The sequence below is a fragment of the Geotrypetes seraphini genome, chromosome 7, assembly GCF_902459505.1.
Source record: "Geotrypetes seraphini chromosome 7, aGeoSer1.1, whole genome shotgun sequence".
In the NCBI taxonomy this organism is placed as follows: Eukaryota; Metazoa; Chordata; class Amphibia; order Gymnophiona; family Dermophiidae; genus Geotrypetes; species Geotrypetes seraphini.
Window position 1 is genome coordinate 54972480 of NC_047090.1, and position 20669 is coordinate 54993148.

The window sequence follows — 20669 nt, forward strand, 5'->3', positions numbered from 1 at the left end:
TGGACTGGGGAATCGATCAAGACGAGGGCTCCCTGGGAACATCTATGGCTTACACTTCGTAACCTGCCCAAACCCATTTCAGTTCTCTATCAATATTTCAGGGGCTCAGTTGTCTTTTACCCTAAATACAAAGGTCTTTGGGAACGGGACTTGGGGTGTTTTTTCTCAGAGAGGGAGTGGACCCAACTTTGTCTTGAGGTGGGAAAGGCATCCTCTTGTGTTCTTATACAGGAGAATGCCTACAAGGTGTTGACCAGGTGGTATTATACCCCTGCTAGGTTACATAAAATGTTTCCGGGATCTTCTGCAATGTGTTGGAGGTGTGGGGGCCGTTGGCACCTTTTTGCATATTTGGTGGGATTGCCTTCCTTTACAAATCTTTTGGAAACATGTTGTTGGCTGTTTATCCCAATTGTTACAAATTGTGCTCCCGTTGGTGCCAGTAGAATGTTTACTGGGCTTCCATAATGTGTGTGAACACACTTGGCAAATTAAACTCCGACGGTGGGGATTGGCTGCAGCTAAATGTTTAATTGCTAAATCCTGGAAAAGATCAGAGGCACCTGTTATGTTGGAATGGTATTTGAAGTTTCATCAATTGTGTACCATGGAACTTTCCATTGCTAAACGACATGGGCACTATTTTTCATCTATCCGAACTTGGACTGTTATTATGGATAAGATTGATACTTTGGTTTAAGTTTACTGGGGCTGGGGGGTTTGGGGGGATTGTTGATGTGGGGACAACTGCCTGAAGGAACAACAGGGAGGTGTCCACTTTGAATATTTCAGTTTACTTGGGAGGGGTGGGGGGATTTGTGATTCATTGCAGGGGATATCTGTTTGGCAATGAGGTTTTCTTTTTGCTGTATTGTGACTTCTGAGTCTGTTGTCTTCTGTTAAATACTATGGAGTGCTTGAGCCTTGATATCCATATTTTGCTTGTATAATACAAAACTTTTAATAAAGATTTTCAAGTTAAAAAAAAAAAGAAAGTCTGAAAAAGCAATTTTTATCAAATTTTAAATAAACTTGGAAACCATTATTTGTCTCTGAAACAAAGTATATGTTGGACAAACTTCAAGACCCATTTGGGTATGGATTAATGAGAATTGCAGTACTGTGTGAACTTACAATGGGAAGAAGCTCCTCTAGCCATGAGTTGCATTCAAGAAAATCATGACTTTTTGTCTCTGATATTTTGCCATTTACCATGTGCCTCCTATGCATACTAAGATTAAATGGGCCCATTTATTATTATTATTATTATTATACAGAGCTTATAGCCTGCAAAAACCAAAAATTAGTTCATTGTAGGATATAATACAAAAATGAATGGAACCACTGTGACGTTTCCAGCCCTAATGCTGGACCTGTTATGTTTAAAACCTCTGCTAAAGTGTTTCCCAAAAGCACTTGAGCACAGAACCTCAGAGAATGCAGAAGCCAGGGCTGCCTATCCTAGGGAGAGAGACCCAGTACAAGATCCTTAGACACCCTCAGCGAGACACAGAACACACTCTTATACAGGAACCTGATAGTTACACATCCTCACCAAGAAAGTTCAGGCAGTTCTCAGTGTGTAATTTACCGAATGAACAGAGAGGGAGCCAGAGAGCTCTCAAACCTGTTCCTCAGCCACACAGGTTTGGATGTGGTTCTTCTAAACCAGGGGCGTCAAAGTCCCTCTCGAGGGCCGCAATTCAGTCAGGTTTTCAGGATTTCCCCAATGAATATGCATGAGATCTACTGGCATACAATGAATGCAAATAGATCTCATGCATATTCTTTGGGGAACTCCTGAAAACCCAACTGGATTGCGGCCCTTGAGGAGGGACTTTGACACCCCTGCTCTAAATTTAAGCAAACAAACACAGAGTCAGGCAGCACAGGAAGAGATAGCATGGATAGCTCTCAGAGCCAGGCAAGGACAAGAAGCAGAGCCTATAGAATGGCAGGAACTGAAGCAGCTGAGTCCAGCAGAGTTTGGCGACCCAGAGAAAAGCATGGCGGTTTCTGAAGTCATAGTGCCTGAAGTTGGAGCAACAGAACCTACACAAGCCAGATATAAGGGACATTACTTTGAGGTATTTTTTTAAAAAAAATTTTGCTGCTCTGCATTGAGAACTGTAGCAGAAGCAGTGCATGGAGCCTGTGTACAGGTGCTAATTATCAAAATACAAAAGTCTTAACAATCCTTCTAAAATCTCAATAGTTCCCAATTCTTCTTATTTCTAATGGCAAAGAATTTTAAAAAGCAGCTTGATAAAGAGAATGCGGAAGACTGAAATTTTATATATTTAACATTTTTCATAGTAAGATAGTCCAATATGTGCTCCCTTAATTGGATTTGACCTATTATGTAATACAGGAGCAAATCAAAAATTAAATGCAATTTTTAAATTACACGATAATCGGAACAGAGCTAGTGAAATGCAACATATGTACTTATACATTGGCTGTTGGATAGTTCGTGCACGCACAGTGCAACACTTGGCCTTTAGTTTTATGGCAGCCATGAGGTCAGAAACATGGACGTTCCATTGCAAGATTACATGATCGAAGAACAACGTGCAGTAGAGCACTTTCTTTGGGCAGAGGGAGTGAAATCTATAGAAATTCACCATCAGATATTGACTCAGTATGGCCATAGTACCATGAATCAATGAAAGGTTTATGAGTGGATAAAAAGGTTTAAAGCGGGAAGAACGGGTGTCACCGACATAGGTCATTCTGGTGGCCCATCAACATTGTGCGCAGAATAGCATATTGACAGGGCAGATGCCTTGATTAGAGAAGACTGATGAATAATGGTGCCTCAATTAGCTGCAAATTTGGAAATCAGCTATGGATCTGCATTTGCCATAATGAATGATGATTTGGGATACAGGAAAGTCTGCATACAATGGGTTCCCTAACAGCTTACTGATCAGCACAAGCAACAGCATGTGGAGGTTGCTACCCAGTTCCTGAGATGGTATGAAGAAGAACTAAGTATTCTGGAGAGAATTGTCACTGGCGACGAGACAAGGGGTATCACTGCGACCCAGAGAGCAAAAGTCAAAGCATGATGAAGTAAAGGGAAAGGTGCTCTTCTGTCTTCGGGAGCAGCTGAAAAACTTCTCTGCGGAAATGCAGAAGATAGTTGAATGATACAACAAATGCATCGTCTTGCTTAGGGACAATGTGGAAAAGTGATACCGTATATACTCGAATAAAACCTGAGATTTTTGGACCATAAAAATGGTCATAAAATGGGGGTCTCGGTTTATATTAGTCTTTCCCCTCCACCACTACAGCAACCCCTCTGAACAGCAGAGTTTTGCTGCTGCGATTAGTGCATGCCCCCACCCATGCCCCCACTGGAACGTCAGCTAGTGCACCCTCCCTCCCTCACAATGCATGCACCCCCACCCTCACCCCCATCCCCACCCTTGCCCCAACCCCCACCAGAACATCAGCTAATGCTCCCTCCCAAGCCAGAGAACACTCTTACCCCCTTCTGTACACCATTGAATGTCTGCTAGTGCTCCTTACCTCCCTAGCGAGCAAGACTGACATCCCACCAGGCCTACTGTGATCTCCTGGTGGTCTATCAGCATGTTGGGGCAGGAGCAATTCCCACTCACTCCTGCCCATTCTTCCTCCACAATATAAATGGTCACCAGGACTTCCAGCAGCAGTCTTGCAAAGCTCCTAGCCTCTATATCGCTCAATGCTGCAACCTCGAGTATTGCATTCAGTTCTGGTCTCCTTATCTAAAAAATTATATAGCGGCACTAGAAAAGGTCCAAAGAAGATTAACCAAGTTGATAAAGAGGATGGAACTCCTCTTGTATGAGGAAAGACTAGAGAGGTTAGGGATCTTCAGCTTGGAAAAAAGAAGGCTATGATCAAAGTAAACAAAATCCTGAGTGGTATAGAACGAGTACAAATAGATCGATTTTTTACTGCATCAAGATTTACAAAACACTAGGGGACACTCAATGAAGTTATACAGTAATACTTTAAAACCAATAGAAGGAAATATTTTTTCACTCTGAGAATAGCTATGCTCTGGAATGTGTTGCCAGAGGATGTGGTAAGAGTGATTAATGAGCTGGTTTTAAAAAAAGGTTTGGATAAGTTCCTGGAGGAAAAGTCCTTAAACTGCTGTTGAGACAGATATAGGAGAAGCCACTGCTTGCCCTGGATTGGTAGCATGGAATGCTGTTACTGTTTGGGTTTTTGCCAGGAACTTGTGACCTGGATTGGCCTCCGTGATGATGGGATACTGGGCTAGATAGACCATTGGTCTGATCCAGTAAGGCTATTCTTATGTTCTTATAGAAACTTTGTTGCATCTCAACAGAACTATATTGCAATAATCCATTCTGGACAAAATTAGAGCTTGGATTATAAGTCTGAATGCGGGTTTATCAAACTATGAAGTATTTTTATGTAAATAAAGATTTCTTAACCACATAAAATACATAATTTTTCATTATAAGGGCACTATCTAGCCCTACTCTAAGAATTCTTGAAGACATTTTTTTAAAAAATTTATCTTTGCCAACAATAAATTTTTGAGATCTCAATGCATAGTCTTCAGGACCTAACCATAGACACTTTGTTTTCTTCCTGTTTAATTTAGGCCTATGACATGAAATCCAATTTTTAATTAAATTGAGGCAATTAAGTTGAGCAGCAACTAATCATCAGAAATAGGAAACAAAACTGATGTCATCAGAATATTACTCCCTGGATACTAAAACCACTTAAAATTTATAACAAGTTCTCATGATCCACTAAGTCAACAAAAGTTTTTTCTGAGACAACAACTGAGCTTATGGCAGTTTCTGTATTAACATTTATCCAGAAACCAGACTGAGGAAGGGTAATAATCAAATTTATTTAGACAGTTTTCTTAATAACAAAGTTCTCCATCATTTTAATAAAAAGCAGAATAGAAGCTATGGGTCCATAATTACTTGCTTCTTCCATATCTCTATTGATATTCTTTGGTCAAAATAATATTACAACTAATAACAGAGGAGTGGAATTCCCCTATTGGTTCTTCTGGTTGTTGAAAAAGTTGTAAAGTCCCTGATTGGGGTTTTAAGCTGTTCATCAGTTTTTTGATTTGGTAGGTTTGGGGAAAATTTGAAGGTAGGATGTTTTAAATAGAGAACTTCCAAAAACTTGGATTTAAAATTCCACAATACAAAATACCAAATTAGAACCAGAAGTGGAATTCTTAAATTCAATAAAGGATATTTCTTACTATTTAATGTACCCAGAAAAATTCTCTTAAATTTCCATTAATCATGTTTTCACTTATTTTATAACAGTCAGGTGGGAGAAAAGACCTCAGACTGGTTACTAGACTTTATAAGCCAGCAAAATAGCTGTTCAGCTAAATTGAACCATGTTGTAATCATAGGTCTCCCTCCACCTCCATAGCTCATCAAATGTGTAAACTCTGGATATGCGCTTAAAATTTATAAATAATTCAAATCATCTAAACAACTTATCTCATGGTTGAAGAAATATTGATTCTGAATGCTGATTCTAACGGGCCCGTTTTGCCCACTCCTTCATCAGAAAATCAGTCCAAAAGGTCAGAATTGGAAATATTCTGGTCTGCGTACTTTATTCCAATCCTCACCATAAATGCTAATGTGAAGAAAGTCACCATGTACGACCTCAAAAAGCACCTTGACATATATGACTCTTGTCAGTACGCCATTTATGTCAAAGTGCTTTTTGAGGTCATAAATAGCAGACCTATGGAGGTGGAGAGAGACCTACGATTATAAAATGGTTCAATTTAACTGAACAGCTATTTTGCTGGCTTGTGAAGTCTAGTAACCAGTCTGAGGTCTTTTCTCACACCTGGCTGTTATAAAATAAATGAAAACATGATTAATGGAAATTTAAGAGAATTTTTCTGGGTACATTAAATGATAAGAAATATCCTTTATTGAATTTAAATAGAGAACTGCCATGTTTATGATTATTGCTGCCGATAGCCATTGTTATGAACACCAAAAAATGAAGGTTAGTTCTACATTAAAATATAAGTTTAAAAAAACCTTTTGATGATCACATGATTTGATATATTGTACTGTTTATTTTTATTTTTGTAATTAGCTCTGTGAGACCCTGATGAAGACTGGTGAAATGCTGGCCAACTATGGACTTGGAGAATCAGAGTGTTTTTGTACACTAAGGCCCTGATTCTATAAAGGACGCCTAAGTCCCGCCTAAAGTTAGGCGGGACTTAGGCATCCAAATTAAATAGTTACTAAGCAATTTAAGGGTCTTAACAAGCGATAATTGGCACTTGGACATCCAAAGGATATGGACGCGAGTTCCGAGATACATCCACAATTTTGTGGACGCCCTTCGGGAAAAGCTGCGCCTAAGAAATTAGGCATGGGCATGGTATAGGCATAAAAATACAAAAAAATCTCAACCTAAGTGGTTAATGTATATAATATACCAGCACAAAAATAGACTCACTTAATAAGATCAGTGCATATCTTTTTTTTCTTTTTTTCCCAAAAATTATTTTTAAAGATGACATAAACATGAGAAATAACAGCTACTTAAGAAGTGAAAATTAAGATAAGTAAAACTATCAATTTTCTCAAAATTAAAGAGAAGTGCATTTCAAATTTTGCTTGTTTGGTTGGAAATAACTGAATAACAATTTAGAAGTGAGAGTAATATTGAAGTAATAATTTTAAATGAAAAGTATAAAAAGAATAAAAAGAATTATATATATGAAGAATTTTGAATAAATACATTCAAGTTTTTCTGGCCTATGACTGGAGCGTAGAGCATTAAAAAAACTACGCAGAATATTGTGGTCTATGATAAGACAGTGCGTAGGCTCCTTTTCTGAGGCCTTTTCCTGAATTAGTGAAAAAATCTTTAAAAATAATTTTTGGGAAAAAAATAAAAAAATAGATATGCACTGATCTTATTAAGTGAGTCTATTTTTGTGCTGGTACATGGTATAGGCATGCCATGGAAGAGGTTTCAGTGTGGACATCTGTTGATTGATTTAGATATCACTGAGCACCCTAGTGCATCCATCTAGTGCCTACATTGTAAGTTAATGAAAAGCAGGTCTACTTTTGAGCGGGATTTGGGCTGCAGATAGACATGAGTTCTGTTGACGGGACTTAGGTAGGCTTTGGACGTCTCTAATGCGATCTGCTAAATAGTTTTCTTGGTTCTTATTTTTACTTTAATAAGCTCAAGCTACATTTAATAATGCAGCACATAAACAGGGCACATGAATACAAAGATATTGCATGCAAAACCTTCCATTTTTGTGGGCAAACAGCAATGGTAATTGCTAATTGTAGGAAAAGATCCATTAACTGACAAAGATAGCTTTATATTTCTTGCAAAAAAAAAACTACCCTTATTTTCTAAGTACAGAGTGCTGCAATGAGCTCATTCTTGAAAGAGGTACATTAAGCAAGAAAGGCTTATGAAAAAAAATATATATATTGCAGAGGTAACTTCTTTTGCAAAAGGTTTTAACAGAAAAAAGAGATACAGACCTCAGCATGGCTTTTAGTTCATTGCAAATGGACGTCTCCAGCTGCACAATGGTGGCCTCATTGTGAGATCATCAAGGTGCACCTGGAAGGTAGAATGCCACAATTAAAATAAGGAGCTGACTATTCTTGGGATTCAAATCCATGACTTTGGAAGATGACTTTTACCCATTGAGCCATAGCAGCTTCCAGTCAGGTGCTTCTTCTTCGCATGTGATATGATACGTTAGGGATTTGCTATGTTATGATCTCCTGAGTTATCATAGCACAGTCACCTAAAAGAAAGCAGCTCTAACTCAGTGGTTTAAAGCACTGCTGTCATTGTCCAAAATTCATGGGTTCAAATCTTCCCCCCCCCCTTGTCATCTCCAGTACCTTTACAGCTTCTCATTTGCTTTCATAAGAGAGTATGGATGGTAAACTTTGCCATTTTTATCAGCACTCTGCCCTTTACAGGCAAACTTATTTTGACTTGGGTAGAATCTCCTAAGCTCTCATGGTAGGAACACCTGACTCACAGGAAGAACCTGTGGTTCTGCAGGTAAAGGCACTTCTTCCATCTTCTGAAGGCCATGGGTTCAAATCTCAAGGATGGTCAGATACTCCAACACTTGTTCCTTTTTTGTAACAATCTACCTTCTAGGTCAGGAGTGTCCAACCTTTTGGCTTCCCTGGGCCGCATTGGCCAAAAAAAAAATATTTCTGGGGCCACACAAACGCGCAAACGCCGCAGCAAGGCAGAGGAGGGAGCCAGCAAGACGGTAAACACCCGGGGGCAGCAGAAGAAAACACTGCATCACCCTCGACCGGGGCCGCACAAAATACTTAATGGGGCCACAGGTTGGACACCCCTGATCTAGATGCATCTTGATGATTCACATGAGGTCAAGATTGTGCATCAGATAAATCCATTTGCTCTGAACTACAAGCCACTGTGTTAGGAATTTATATCTTTTTATGCAATATACACAGAGTGCAAAATGTATAACAGTTTTATGAAAACACCAGAGGAACTGGACAAGTGTTGAATGTTCATGTTTTGATATGTATTCTAGAGCAATTACTACTTGTGAATCAACCTTGGCTTTAGAATTGGGGGTGTGGTTTATTGCCTGAGGTGGGGGGGCAGGATGAGATAACGAGATAACTGGCTGCTTTAGAAAGCAAGCATGTGAGAAATGACTGTAAAAACTCTGAATATTGGTGCAGATTATTAATCCAGATGTGGTCCAGGTGTGTCCAGGTATGATCCAGGTGTGTTTGGTGAAACCACCCAAAGGACATCCAATCAGTTTGAAAGTTTTGTGGCGGGAATACCTAACGGATGCTTCTGGCATCAGACGTTACTTAGGTGTCCTTATTATAAAAATGGCTCGGGCAGAGCTTCCAGCATGTGTTTGTGCTTCTGGTGTTTTGGGGCGTTATTGTGAGACTTTGTTGTGACCTTGTCCTACTATATTTGCTGTTTCTGCTTTGTCCCTTTGCCTTACCTTCTCCCTTTTGGACTCCCAACTTTGCATGTTTGTTCTATGTTTCTGGTTGGCTGTGTGGAGCTGTATCTGGTTGGCTGTATTTGGTGTGAGTAATGGCTGAGTTCTTTGCGTTGGTGTTGAATGTGGAGGGTAATAGGTAGTTGAGCAGAGGAAGCCCAGGGGCATGGCCAGGTCCGATGCAAAGGCCTAGGCCAACACAGATGACAGGCCCCCAGGGTATATAGGCCCAGGGTGAACTTCCTTGATATGACAGATGACCGGTGTATTGGTCTCTTTCGATTTAATTATGAGACCAAACTTCATCTGTGTGAGCAACTGCAGGATGTTCTCGAGTACACCACTCTGAGGGGACAGACCCTTCCAGTTTATGTACAAGTAACTACCGCCCTTGCTTTTTTGGCCATTGGAACTTTCCAAAGGCCTCAGGGAGCTGGGGCTGGCATTAGTCAGCTGTCTGTCTCGCGCACTATACGGTAAGTCCCTTTTTGGATGTCTTTCTAAGGCGTATTGCAATATATATTAATTTCCCCATGAATGAGGCAGACCAGCAACGCACAATGAGGGGCTTTTATGAACTGGCACACTTCCCTTCTGTCCTGGGAGCTATCGACTGCACCCATGTAGCACTCAGACCATCTACAGATATGGAGAGGCCATTTCACAACCGGAGAGCTTATCATTCAATGAAAATACAGGTGGTCTGTATTTGGGATGTGGCCTTCTGAACCTTCCACTAGAGGGAGTTCTGGCTAAATACCATAAACTTGCTGCCCTTGTGGTAACATCGGCCAGACTGTCTTTGGCAGCAACCTGGAAACAGCCTGAACCTCTCACCAGACAGCAGGTGTGGATTAAAGTTGATTATGTTTGTTGAATATCAAAACTTACAGCGCTGCGGCACTTTTTAAGGATCTGAAATGCATATATACAGTGGTGCAGCCATCTGGGTTGAGACCTCTAGCGCATTTCTGGGTGGATACTCTGCACACCGTTTCTTAAGTCTTATATGGTGGGGGTGGGGGTGGGGGAAGGATTGTTAGCTGAATTTATGTTCTATATTTATGTGAGCACTGTACCACAGAACAACAGTACAGCTGTGTTTAGAGCAAATATGCTGACAATTTTGGAAGCAATGTAAAGTAATGTTTCTCAATGCTGTAATTTATCAAAATAAAGAAAAATAAACTTAAAAAAAAGTAGACTGTAGCCATTCGTATTCGGGAACATGGGGATTTATTGGGGGTGAAGGTGGGGGATTTTGAACATCGTTTAGCACTGTTCGCCGATGATGTGTTGTTGTATGTTCGGGACCCGGAGGTTTCATTGCCGATTCTTGTTGACCTTTTTTTGGAGTATGGGAGGGTTTCGGGATTTACGGTGAATATGGATAAATCTGAACTGTTGAGTGTTACCTTGGGAGACGAAGACCAACGTCATTTGGCTGTCCGGTTTCCTTTCCGTTGGGCGCCTGGGGTTATCCGTTACTTGGGGATTCGTTTACCTGTGGACTTATCCCAATTGTTTACTGTTAACTATGCGCGGTTTATTCAACAGATCAGGAATGATATTCAACGCTGGAATGGGTTTTGGTTGTCATGGTGGGGTCGCATAGCAGTTCTTAAAATGAATGTTTTACCCCGCTTGCTTTTTCTTTTCCAAACATTACCGATTTCGGTCCCTACTCTAGTTTTGAAACAGTTGCATACTCTGTTTTTTCGCTTTATTTGGCAGGGGAGGCCTTCTCGTATTTCTAGGGCCGCTCTGTGGGCGGCCAGGGCCAGTGGGGGGCGTGCGGTACCGAATTTATTTTGGTATTTTCGAGCAGCTCAATTGCGACTTTTATTGGATTGGGAGATTGCAGAGTATAAGTTGGCGGTCCGTCTGGAACAACACTTTGTGGGGCACCCCTGTTTGAAGTATTTGCTTTGGTCTTCTTCCATTGGTACTAGGAGGTTCGTGGTTCCGGGAAATCCGTTTCTGGAACATCTTTTGAAAGTGTGGTGTGATACCCGTCGCTGTTGGGGGGTGGGGGGTGGTTCCGTCGATTTTGGGGGCGGTGCGGGAGGAGCCCCTGTTCCCCGCTGGAGGGGAGAGTTCTGCATTTGTGCGGTGGGCACAATTAGGGTTGCATACTTTTCGGGATGTGCTTCAAAAGGGGGTCCTGATATCTTTTGAGACCTTCCGGCTTAGTGCTGCCTTGCCCAGAGGAGATTTTCTAGCCTATTCTCAAATACGTCATTTTCTTCATTCTCGGGAGTGGGATCGGGGGTCCTTTCAGTCTAATGATCCCTTTGCTCACATGTGGTTCACTCTTAAGAGCCTTCCTAAGCCTATCTCTGTTCTTTACCAATATATTCGGGGCTCCTATTCCTTTCCGTCTCTTTATCAGCGAGCTTGGGAGATGGATTTAAACTGTACATTTTCTGTTCAGGAGTGGGCTCTGATTACTACTGAAGTCGGTAAGGCCACCTCGTGTGCACTCATTAAGGAAAATGCCTACAAAGTGGTACTGAGGTGGTATTATACGCCGGAACGTCTGCACCGTATGTATCCTAGTGTTTCAGCTTTGTGTTGGAGATGTGGGATGGCCTTGGGGACATTTTTGCATATCTGGTGGGCCTGCCCCATCCTACAGCCTTTCTGGAGACAGGTGGTGGGGTGTTTATCACAATTGTTATAAATATTATTGCCTTTTTCTCCGCAGGGGTGCTTGCTAGGCCTTTACAATGTATGTTTATATTCCTGGCAAACTAAGATCCGACGTTGGGGCCTGGCGGCGGCTAAATGCTTGATAGCAGCTCATTGGAAGCAGGGGCAGGCGCCCACCCAATTGGAATGGACTGTTAAATTTCAGTTTATTTGTAATATGGAACTGTCTATAGCAAAGCGTCATGGCTATTATTATACTTATACCCGGACTTGGACACGAATCCTTGATAAAATTACATCTTTGTCTTGAGCTTATTTCTGTGGGGGGGGGGGTTGAGGACTGAGGGGGCTCTCCTGAAGAACCAACTGGGGGCCCTCTTTGCTGGAGGTGGAGCTTGGGGGTGGGGGGGAGGGATTTGTGGAGTTCTGGTTGCTGCTGGGTATTAGGGGCTTGATTGTATTTTTGGGGGTACTTCTGTGATTTGTAGATTTATTGTTGTGCTCTCTGACTGATGGCTGTATGTTCTGTTGTCCATGATATTCATGGTATGGTTTGTATATTTCCAAAACTTTTCAATAAACATTTATTGATTAAAAAAAAAAAAAAAAGTAGACTGAAAACCCACCTTTTTGATATGCCCCTCAATTCATAACCCTATTCCCAACTGCCCATTGCTCGCCACCCTAGGCAGCCGATTAACCATTCCCCCTAACTGTATCCCCCACCCCGGCATCCTGTTTGTCTGTCTTGACTATTTAGATCTTTAGAGCAGGGAATGTCTCCTTCATGACTCTGTACAGCGCTGCATACATCTGGTAGCAATCTAGAAATAATTAATAGTAGTAGTAGAACCAGAATACAGCAACTCAGGTGTTGTTGCAATGAGTGGGCAAAATGAGTGGGAAAATAACTCTAGGTAGTTGTGTCATTGCACACACAGGCAGCTAGTTTTAAATGAGCTAGAGGTGCAGAGGTGCCAGGAAAAACTTCCTGGCCAAGAAAAAAAAGAGAAGAAACCATGTTTTTCTCCAGAACTGATCTCTTTTTGCGATGTCATTTTTTACTCAAAAAAGATCCCATTCACATCATAAGAACATAAGAACATAAGAAGTTGCCTCCACTGGGTCAGACCGAGGTCCATCTCGCCCAGCGGTCCGCTCCCGCGGCGGCCCATCAGGTCTGCGACCTGTGAAGTGGTTTCTGACCACTTTTATAACCTACCTCAAGTTCTATCTGTACCCCTCTATCCCTTTATCCTCTAGGAACCTATCCAAACCCTTCTTGAACCCCTGTACAGAGTTCTGGCCTATCACTTCCTCCGGAAGCGCGTTCCATGTGTCCACCACCCTCTGCGTAAAAAAGAACTTTCTAGCATTTGTTCTAAACCTGTCCCCTTTCAATTTCTCTGAGTGACCCCTAGTGCTTGTGGCTCCCCTCAGTTTGAAGAATCTGTCCTTATTTACTCTCTCTATGCCCTTAAGGATTTTGAAGGTTTCTATCATGTCCCCTCTAAGTCTCCTCTTCTCCAGGGAGAACAGCCCCAGCATTTTTAACCTGTCAGCATATGGAAAATTTTCCATACCTTTTATCAGCTTAGTCGCCCTCCTCTGCACTCCCTCGAGTACCGCCATGTCCTTCTTGAGGTACGGCGACCAGTATTGAACACAGTACTCCAGGTGCGGGCGCATCATTGCGCGATACAGCGGCATGATGACTTCCTTCGTCCGGGTTGTGATACCCTTTTTGATGATGCCCAGCATTCTGTTTGCTTTCTTTGAGGCTGTCGCACATTGCGCCGATGGTTTCAGTGATGAGTCGACCATCACCCCCAAGTCCCTTTCCAGGTTACTCACCCCTAGCAGTGTTCCCCCCATTTTGTAGTTGAACATCGGGTTCTTTTTCCCTACATGCATGACCTTGCATTTCTCCACGTTAAAACTCATTTGCCACTTTTTTGCCCAGTCTTCCAGTCTCGTTAGGTCCTTTTGTAGGTCTTCACAGTCTTCCGTGTTTCTAACCCTGCTGCAGAGTTTGGTGTCATCAGCAAATTTGATAACCTCACATTTTGTCCCCGTTTCCAGATCGTTAATAAATATATTGAATAGTAGAGGTCCCAGCACCGACCCCTGCGGAACTCCGCTCGTGACCCATTGCCAATCTGAGTATTGGCCCTTGACTCCAACCCTCTGTTTCCTGCCCGCTAGCCAGTGTTTGATCCATCGGTAGATATCCCCTTGCACCCCGTGGTTCCACAGTTTTTTAAGTAGCCGTTCATGTGGTACCTTGTCGAAGGCTTTTTGGAAGTCAAGGTAAATGATGTCTATGGATTCACCCTTATCCATCTGACTGTTTATTCCCTCAAAGAAGTACAGCAAGTTCGTGAGGCATGACCTTCCCTTGCAGAAGCCATGCTGGCTCGCCTTCAGTTGTCCATTGTTTTCTATGTGTTCGCAGATTGTGTCCTTTACCATTGCTTCCAGCATCTTTCCAGAAACCGAGGTCAAGCTCACAGGACTGTAGTTTCCCGGGTCACCCCTTGATCCCTTCTTAAAGATGGGCGTGACATTTGCTATTTTCCAGTCCTCTGGGATCTCCCCAGTTTTTAGGGAGAGGTTACATATTTGGCGAAGTGTCTCTGCTATTTCGTTTCTGAGTTCTTTTAGTACCCTTGGGTGGATGCCGTCCGGGCCTGGTGATTTGTCGCTCTTTAGTCTGTCTATCTGTCTGAGGACATCCTCTTTGCTTACCTCTAGTTGTACCAGCCTTTCGTCGTGTTCTCCGTTTATAATCACCTCGGGTTCTGGGATATTGGATGTGTCCTCTCTGGTGAAGACTGACGAGAAGAATTTGTTTAACCTTTCAGCTATCTCTTTTTCCTCCTTTATCGCTCCTTTCCTGTCTCCGTCGTCCAGTGGTCCCACTTCCTCTCTGGCTGGTTGTTTCCCTTTCACATACCTGAAGAAGGGTTTGAAGTTTCTTGCTTCTCCTGCCAGTCTTTCCTCATATTCTCTCTTTGCCTTCCTGACCTCTCGATGACATTCTTTCTGGTGTCTTTTGTGCTCTTCCTGGTTTTCTTTTGTTGGATCCTTTTTCCATTTCTTGAAGGATGATTTCTTGTCACTTATCGCCTTTTTAACTGCAGATGTTATCCATGCTGGGTTTCTAGTTCGATTTTTTTTGCACCCTTTCCTAAACCTTGGGACGCACAGGTCTTGTGCCTCGAGCACTGTGCCTTTAAGCAGTGTCCAGGCTTCCTTTACGGTCTTCACCTTCCCTGAGTTGCTGTTGAGCTTTTTTCCTACCATTTTCCTCATGTCCTTGTAGTTTCCCTTTCTGAAGTTGAGTGCTGTCGTTTTGGTTCTTTTCACCTTTGATGTTCCCATGTTTAATTTGTACTGGATCATGTTGTGATCACTGTTCCCTAATGGTGCTATTACCACCACTTCCTTTGCGGGTCCTTCTAGCCCGTTGAGGATTAGGTCTAGCGTGGCATCCCCTCGCGTTGGTTCCGTGACCAGCTGCTCCATGAAACAGTCCCTTATCGCCTCTAGGAATTTAGTTTTTCTCGTGCAATTTGAGTGGCCAATGTCCCAGTCTATTCCCGGATAGTTGAAATCCCCCATAACCACCACCCTTCCACTTTTGCACTCCTGCCTCAGTTCGGCCTCCAGTTCCAGGTCGTTTGCTTCTGACTGTCCTGGTGGGCGATAGTACAATCCCAATTTGATGTCAGCTCCTTCCCCTCCTGTCAGCTTAACCCATAGTGACTCCAGACTGTCCGCCCTTATTGTTGTTTCTGTTCTGGATGAGGGAATGGAGTCCTTTATATACAGTGCTATTCCTCCCCCCTTTTTGTGTGCTCTGTCCTTCCTGTAGAGTTTATACCCTGGAAGGGCCACATCCCATTTGTTGTCCTCTGTCCACCATGTCTCTGTGATTCCTATTATGTCTATGTCCTTATTTCCGGCTATAACTTCTAGCTCCCCCATTTTAGTCCTTAGGCTCCTAGCATTTGTATATAGGCAATTTAAGTCCCAGTTTGTTACCTTTTCTTTTGGATCTACTCTTGATTTGTTGCTCCTGCTGGTCTCCTCACGTGTTGCCTCCTGTGGTGTGTCTATCCCGTCCTCTGCCCGCTTTTTTGTTCTTTGATAGCCCTCTGGGTCCTGCTGTTTCCTCCTTGTCTTACTCTTTATTTCTAGTTGCCTCTCGGGTCCCTGTGCTGCATCTTTGGGTTTATGTCCATAAAGTGTCCATTTTGTCTCTAGTCCACTATCGCCATTTTCTGTTTCAGTATCCTTGCTTGATACTGTGGTCCGATGTGTCGAGGTCAGATCGACTATCGGCTTTCCCCTTGTTATCAGTTTAAATTCATGTCTATGCAGGTCTGGATGTTACGTGCCAGCATCCTCGTCCCAGCCGTGCTCAAATGCAGTCCGTCTCTCCTATAGAGCTTGTTTTTCCCCAGGAAGGTTGACCAGTTCCGTACAAAGAGGAAACCCTCCTCGTCACACCATCGCCTCAGCCATCCATTTGTTGCTTGCAGCTCGGTCTGCCTCTTCGCATCTGCTCTTGGTACTGGCAGGATCTCTGAAAAGGCTATCTTCCCTGTTCTCAGCTTCAGCTTCCTCCCCAGGATCTTAAACTGCTCGGTCAGTGTAGTCATGTTGAAATTCCTTCTGCTGACGTCATTTGTTCCGACGTGGATTATCACTGCTGTGTCCTCTGTCTCAGCTCCCTCCATGATACTCTCGATTCTGTCGGAGATGTCCTTTGTCCTCGCCCCTGGGAGACATGTCACTAGGCGATCAGCTCTGCCTCCTGCTATGTGACTGTCCACCTCTCTCAGGATTGAATCTCCCACCACGATAGCAGATTTTCCTCTCCTCAGCTTCCTCCTGGGTCTCAGGTCTGTGTCGATGATTGGATCCTCCAATCCTTCCTTCTCCTGGTTGATTCCTCCGCAAGGTTCCTCTCCCTCGGCTCCTGGTGGGTCCTGGTGGCTCCTGGCGGGTCCTGTCCTCCATCCGTTTGTTCCCTTCTGAAGAGCGGGTGATCCTGTATTTCTACCATCTTGCAGGCCTCCTCGATGAATCTTTCGAGCTCTCTGACCTGTTCGTGGATGTGGTTATCTCTGCTGGTGTCCTCGGTTGGTTCAAATTCCCTTGGTTCCTCTATGGAGCAGAGTCCCTCTAGCTCCTGTACTTTGACCTGTAGTCTCCCGATCTCCTTCTTTAGGCTAGCCAGTTCCTGACATCGACTGCATATGTAGGCCTGCCTCCCGGAAGGGAGGTAGTCATACATGTGACAGTCAATGCAGTATACTGGAAAGCTTCGCTTGCCTTCTGCTGCCTCCATAATTCCTTCCATGTGATCTAAAGTTGGTGAGCTGGAGTGTGCCCGACGTGTAGCTAGATGGAGAAGTAGAGAGAGAAGAAAAAAAGTGAGTATAGAAGAAGGTGAGTATAGAAGAAAGGATAGATAATTTTTTTTTTTTTTTAATTTAATTTGGAAGATTGAAGGTTGAAAATTGAAGTTGCTGCTCAGTAGCCTGGCTCCTGCCTCCTTTCTCCCCTTCTCAGCTTCGGTTTGCCTTCCTTCCTTCTGCTTTTGTCCTAAATCCTCTGTCTCTCTCCTCTGCTTTCTCCTGCTTGCCTTCTTATCTTGCAATGTGCTCCGGAGATTGGCCCCTCCCCTTTTAAGGGGGAGTTTCAGTAGCTGATGTCAGGGGTGGGCGGAGCTAACTCTCGCCGATCCCCTTAGTCTCCTGCCTCCTCTCTCCCCTTCTCAGCTTCGGTTTGCCTTCCTTCCTTCTGCTTTTGTCCTAAATCCTCTGTCTCTCTCCTCTGCTTTCTCCTGCTTGCCTTCTTATCTTGCAATGTGCTCCGGAGATTGGCCCCTCCCCTTTTAAGGGGGAGTTTCGGTGGCTGATGTCAGGGGTGGGCGGAGCTAACTCTCGCCGATCCCCTTAGTCTCCTGCCTCCTCTCTCCCCTTCTCAGCTTCGGTTTGCCTTCCTTCCTTCTGCTTTTGTCCTAAATCCTCTGTCTCTCTCCTCTGCTTTCTCCTGCTTGCCTTCTTATCTTGCAATGTGCTCCGGAGATTGGCCCCTCCCCTTTTAAGGGGGAGTTTCGATGGCTGATGTCAGGGGTGGGCGGAGCTAACTCTCGCCGATCCCCTTAGTCTCCTGCCTCCTCTCATCATCACAGAAGAGCCTTTGTTATGCCTCCTGTAGCCTTGCCCTGGTTGTAACAGGGCTGTAAAATATGCTTTATGTAATTCAGTATTGTTTTAGGATCTTACTACTATAGTTATTTCCTACCAGGACATGCGAGATAAGTATTATGGGCAATGTAGTCTGAGAGATTGTATAAACTGTACTTCTATTGGTCTTTATTCTGCTAGACCTCTCCTCTTTCTCTCTCAGCTAAACTTGGATTCCTTTGGCCATCTCTGACCTCTGCCTGATAAGGTCATTCAAGGTGCTTCCTTTCCTCGGCCACCTAGAGAACTAATCTCAGCTCTGACTGGCTTCTACTGCCCCCCTCCTCTTACCTGGGTGGGTTCCCTGCAGTTCCTGTGTGCCTTGGCAGTCTTGCTGGAACTCTCTGCTGGCACTCACCTCTGACTACAAGGTCTGGCCATATGGTTTATGACCGCATGGCAATTTAGGCCACCCTGATGTCTCTCTTTGATTAGAGGACGATCATTTTCACCTTTTCCATCTGACCTCACGCAAGAATCATCCTGTTATCCTCTCTGGCTCTTGGATTTTTCAATATGTGCCTTTGCCCCTTCCCCCTGCTCTTCAAACCGCATCACCTTTATATCATACTGGAATAAAGAAGCTGTAGCCAGAGGGAATCTATCTATCTATCCTCTGAGAAAAATCTACTACTGAGTATTTATGTTATATTTACTCAATAAAGTATATCTCAGAAAACAGGAAGAGTATCTGCTTTTGAATCAGCATGGAAGGGTTTAACTCTGCTTAAAGTATGGTACATAATCTGGGATTTGATCATATAAAAGCAGCAAAGCCTTACTGAAATTACTTTCAACCTAGCTCTCAAGGAACTGCCTAACCAGTTTGGTTTTGAGGCTGCTCAAAATGATATAATAATTGCATGTGCTGCCTCAACTGTAAGCTACATTATCCCAGGCATATTCATTTGGATAGCCTGAAACTGGACTGATTATGGTGTCCTTGAGGTCCAGGTAGAGAACCATTTTCTTATTGTTCAATGTCCTTGATGCTTTTCTGATTCTGGGACCCTCTTCGTCCCAGAGGATATTAGCCTTGGTGAAGTCTTGGTTGGGGCCACTGAAGAAGACACTGACAAAATTGCTGTGAAGGGAGGGAGCTAGGTGCTGATGGGTTGAAATTGTTATCCATGAGTTAGTTAAGAGTATATGGATATTAGAATGTTGCTCCTTTCATGATTTTGCATAGGTGGGGTGAGAGGTATTTTGTATTGTAAATCACTGTAGGTTTTTTTAAAGGAAGTGATTAATACATAAATCATGACTTATAGCAGAATAAAATTACACAGTATATAACCTAATGCAATTCTTGGGGTGCTTCAAAAATAAGTTTTGCAATGGGAGAAATTATACTGTTACTCTGATGCAGAAGCCTTATATTAGGAATAATATATTATAACACTGAATTCAGTTTTTTCAATATACTAGCAAAAATTAAAACAGGATACGTTTCACGGAAATCTGAAACATATATTTTACTACTGGTATTTAAGGAAAGCTATCTGTCTATGCTCACGAGCAAATGTTCCCACCTGTACAAGCTGCTGCCTCAGTTTCTGTATTTCTGATATATTGAGCTCACTGAAAAGGTCAGAGACGGGGTGTAAGCATTCTCCTTTCCTTACTGCAGGTGTCCGATAGTCTCCATTCATTTTCACATGCGACCCATGGATGTGCCCATTCATTCTGTCTTCATTGTTCGGCTCGCCGCCATCATCTACAAATTTCAACCCATCTACCGATATATTAATGTGGTTATTGTACACACTATCGTTTAAGTTGATATACTGGGAAAGTTCCTTTCTCAAGTTATTTTTTTGCTCTCGCTCGTTCTTTAAAGTTTCCAGGGCTTCCTCTAGTTGATGCTCTGCAATTTCTTTCAGCCGGATAGCATCTTCCAGTTGGCTATTGAGCAAAACAGCATCTTCTTCAAACCGTTTAATCTCATGCTTTAGCCCCTCATATTCAACCTGTATTAGAAAAGACAAAGAATATTTGTAAAACAAAAACTGTCATTCATTAGCCTTGTTACACCATGCAATAAACATTGAAAAATGCAAAGGAAGGCATTGATGATTGAATTATGTTATAAGCATTCTGCTCGTTTATGCATTTTTCTTCTAAAGACACTTATTGAAGGATTTGGTATTAAGATACAAGGCAGCTTTGGAGCACAAAGTTTGCATCCTCTTTATGAGCAATAGTAAAAAGGTAAACTTATGCAAAGTTTCACCAATGATGTAAATAATAATTTTACCTGTTCTGTTAGTGAATCCTTAAGATTTAAGTTGTCAGTGTTGACAAAATTCCAATTTGAAGAAAGGACTAATTGGCCTGAAAGCTGATATACTGCATCAATTATTTTTATTCATTAGGATTTATTTGCTGCCTTTATGAAGAAATTCACCCAAGGCAATATACAAGAATAAGCCAGACATAGGAAACGGAAAACTACATCACCAAAATCAAATAACAGTACACATTATGACATACACAGTATGACATTATGACATGCTTGGATGGCCCGGAGGCGTGTACCGTATTTTCACGCATATAACGCGCGCGTTATACGCGTTTTTACCTACCGCGCATACCCCTCGCGCGTTATATGCGTGAGCGCGGTATACAAAAGTTTTAAAACATAGTTCCCACCCCGCCCGACGCCCGATTCACCCCCCCAGCAGGACCGCTCGCACCCCCACCCCGAA

General features: G+C 42.9%; 1 protein-coding gene across 3 annotated transcripts in view; it reads right to left on the minus strand.

Moving 5' to 3' along the window:
- BICD1 (BICD cargo adaptor 1) overlaps nt 1-20669 on the minus strand; it is a 279852-nt gene that overhangs the window by 203402 nt on the left and 55781 nt on the right. For all 3 annotated transcript variants that reach the window (XM_033950662.1, XM_033950661.1, XM_033950663.1), the window contains exon 5: nt 19494-19931. In XM_033950662.1, the coding sequence (XP_033806553.1) occupies nt 19494-19931 (438 nt within the window). The remainder of the gene's footprint in view (nt 1-19493; nt 19932-20669) is intronic.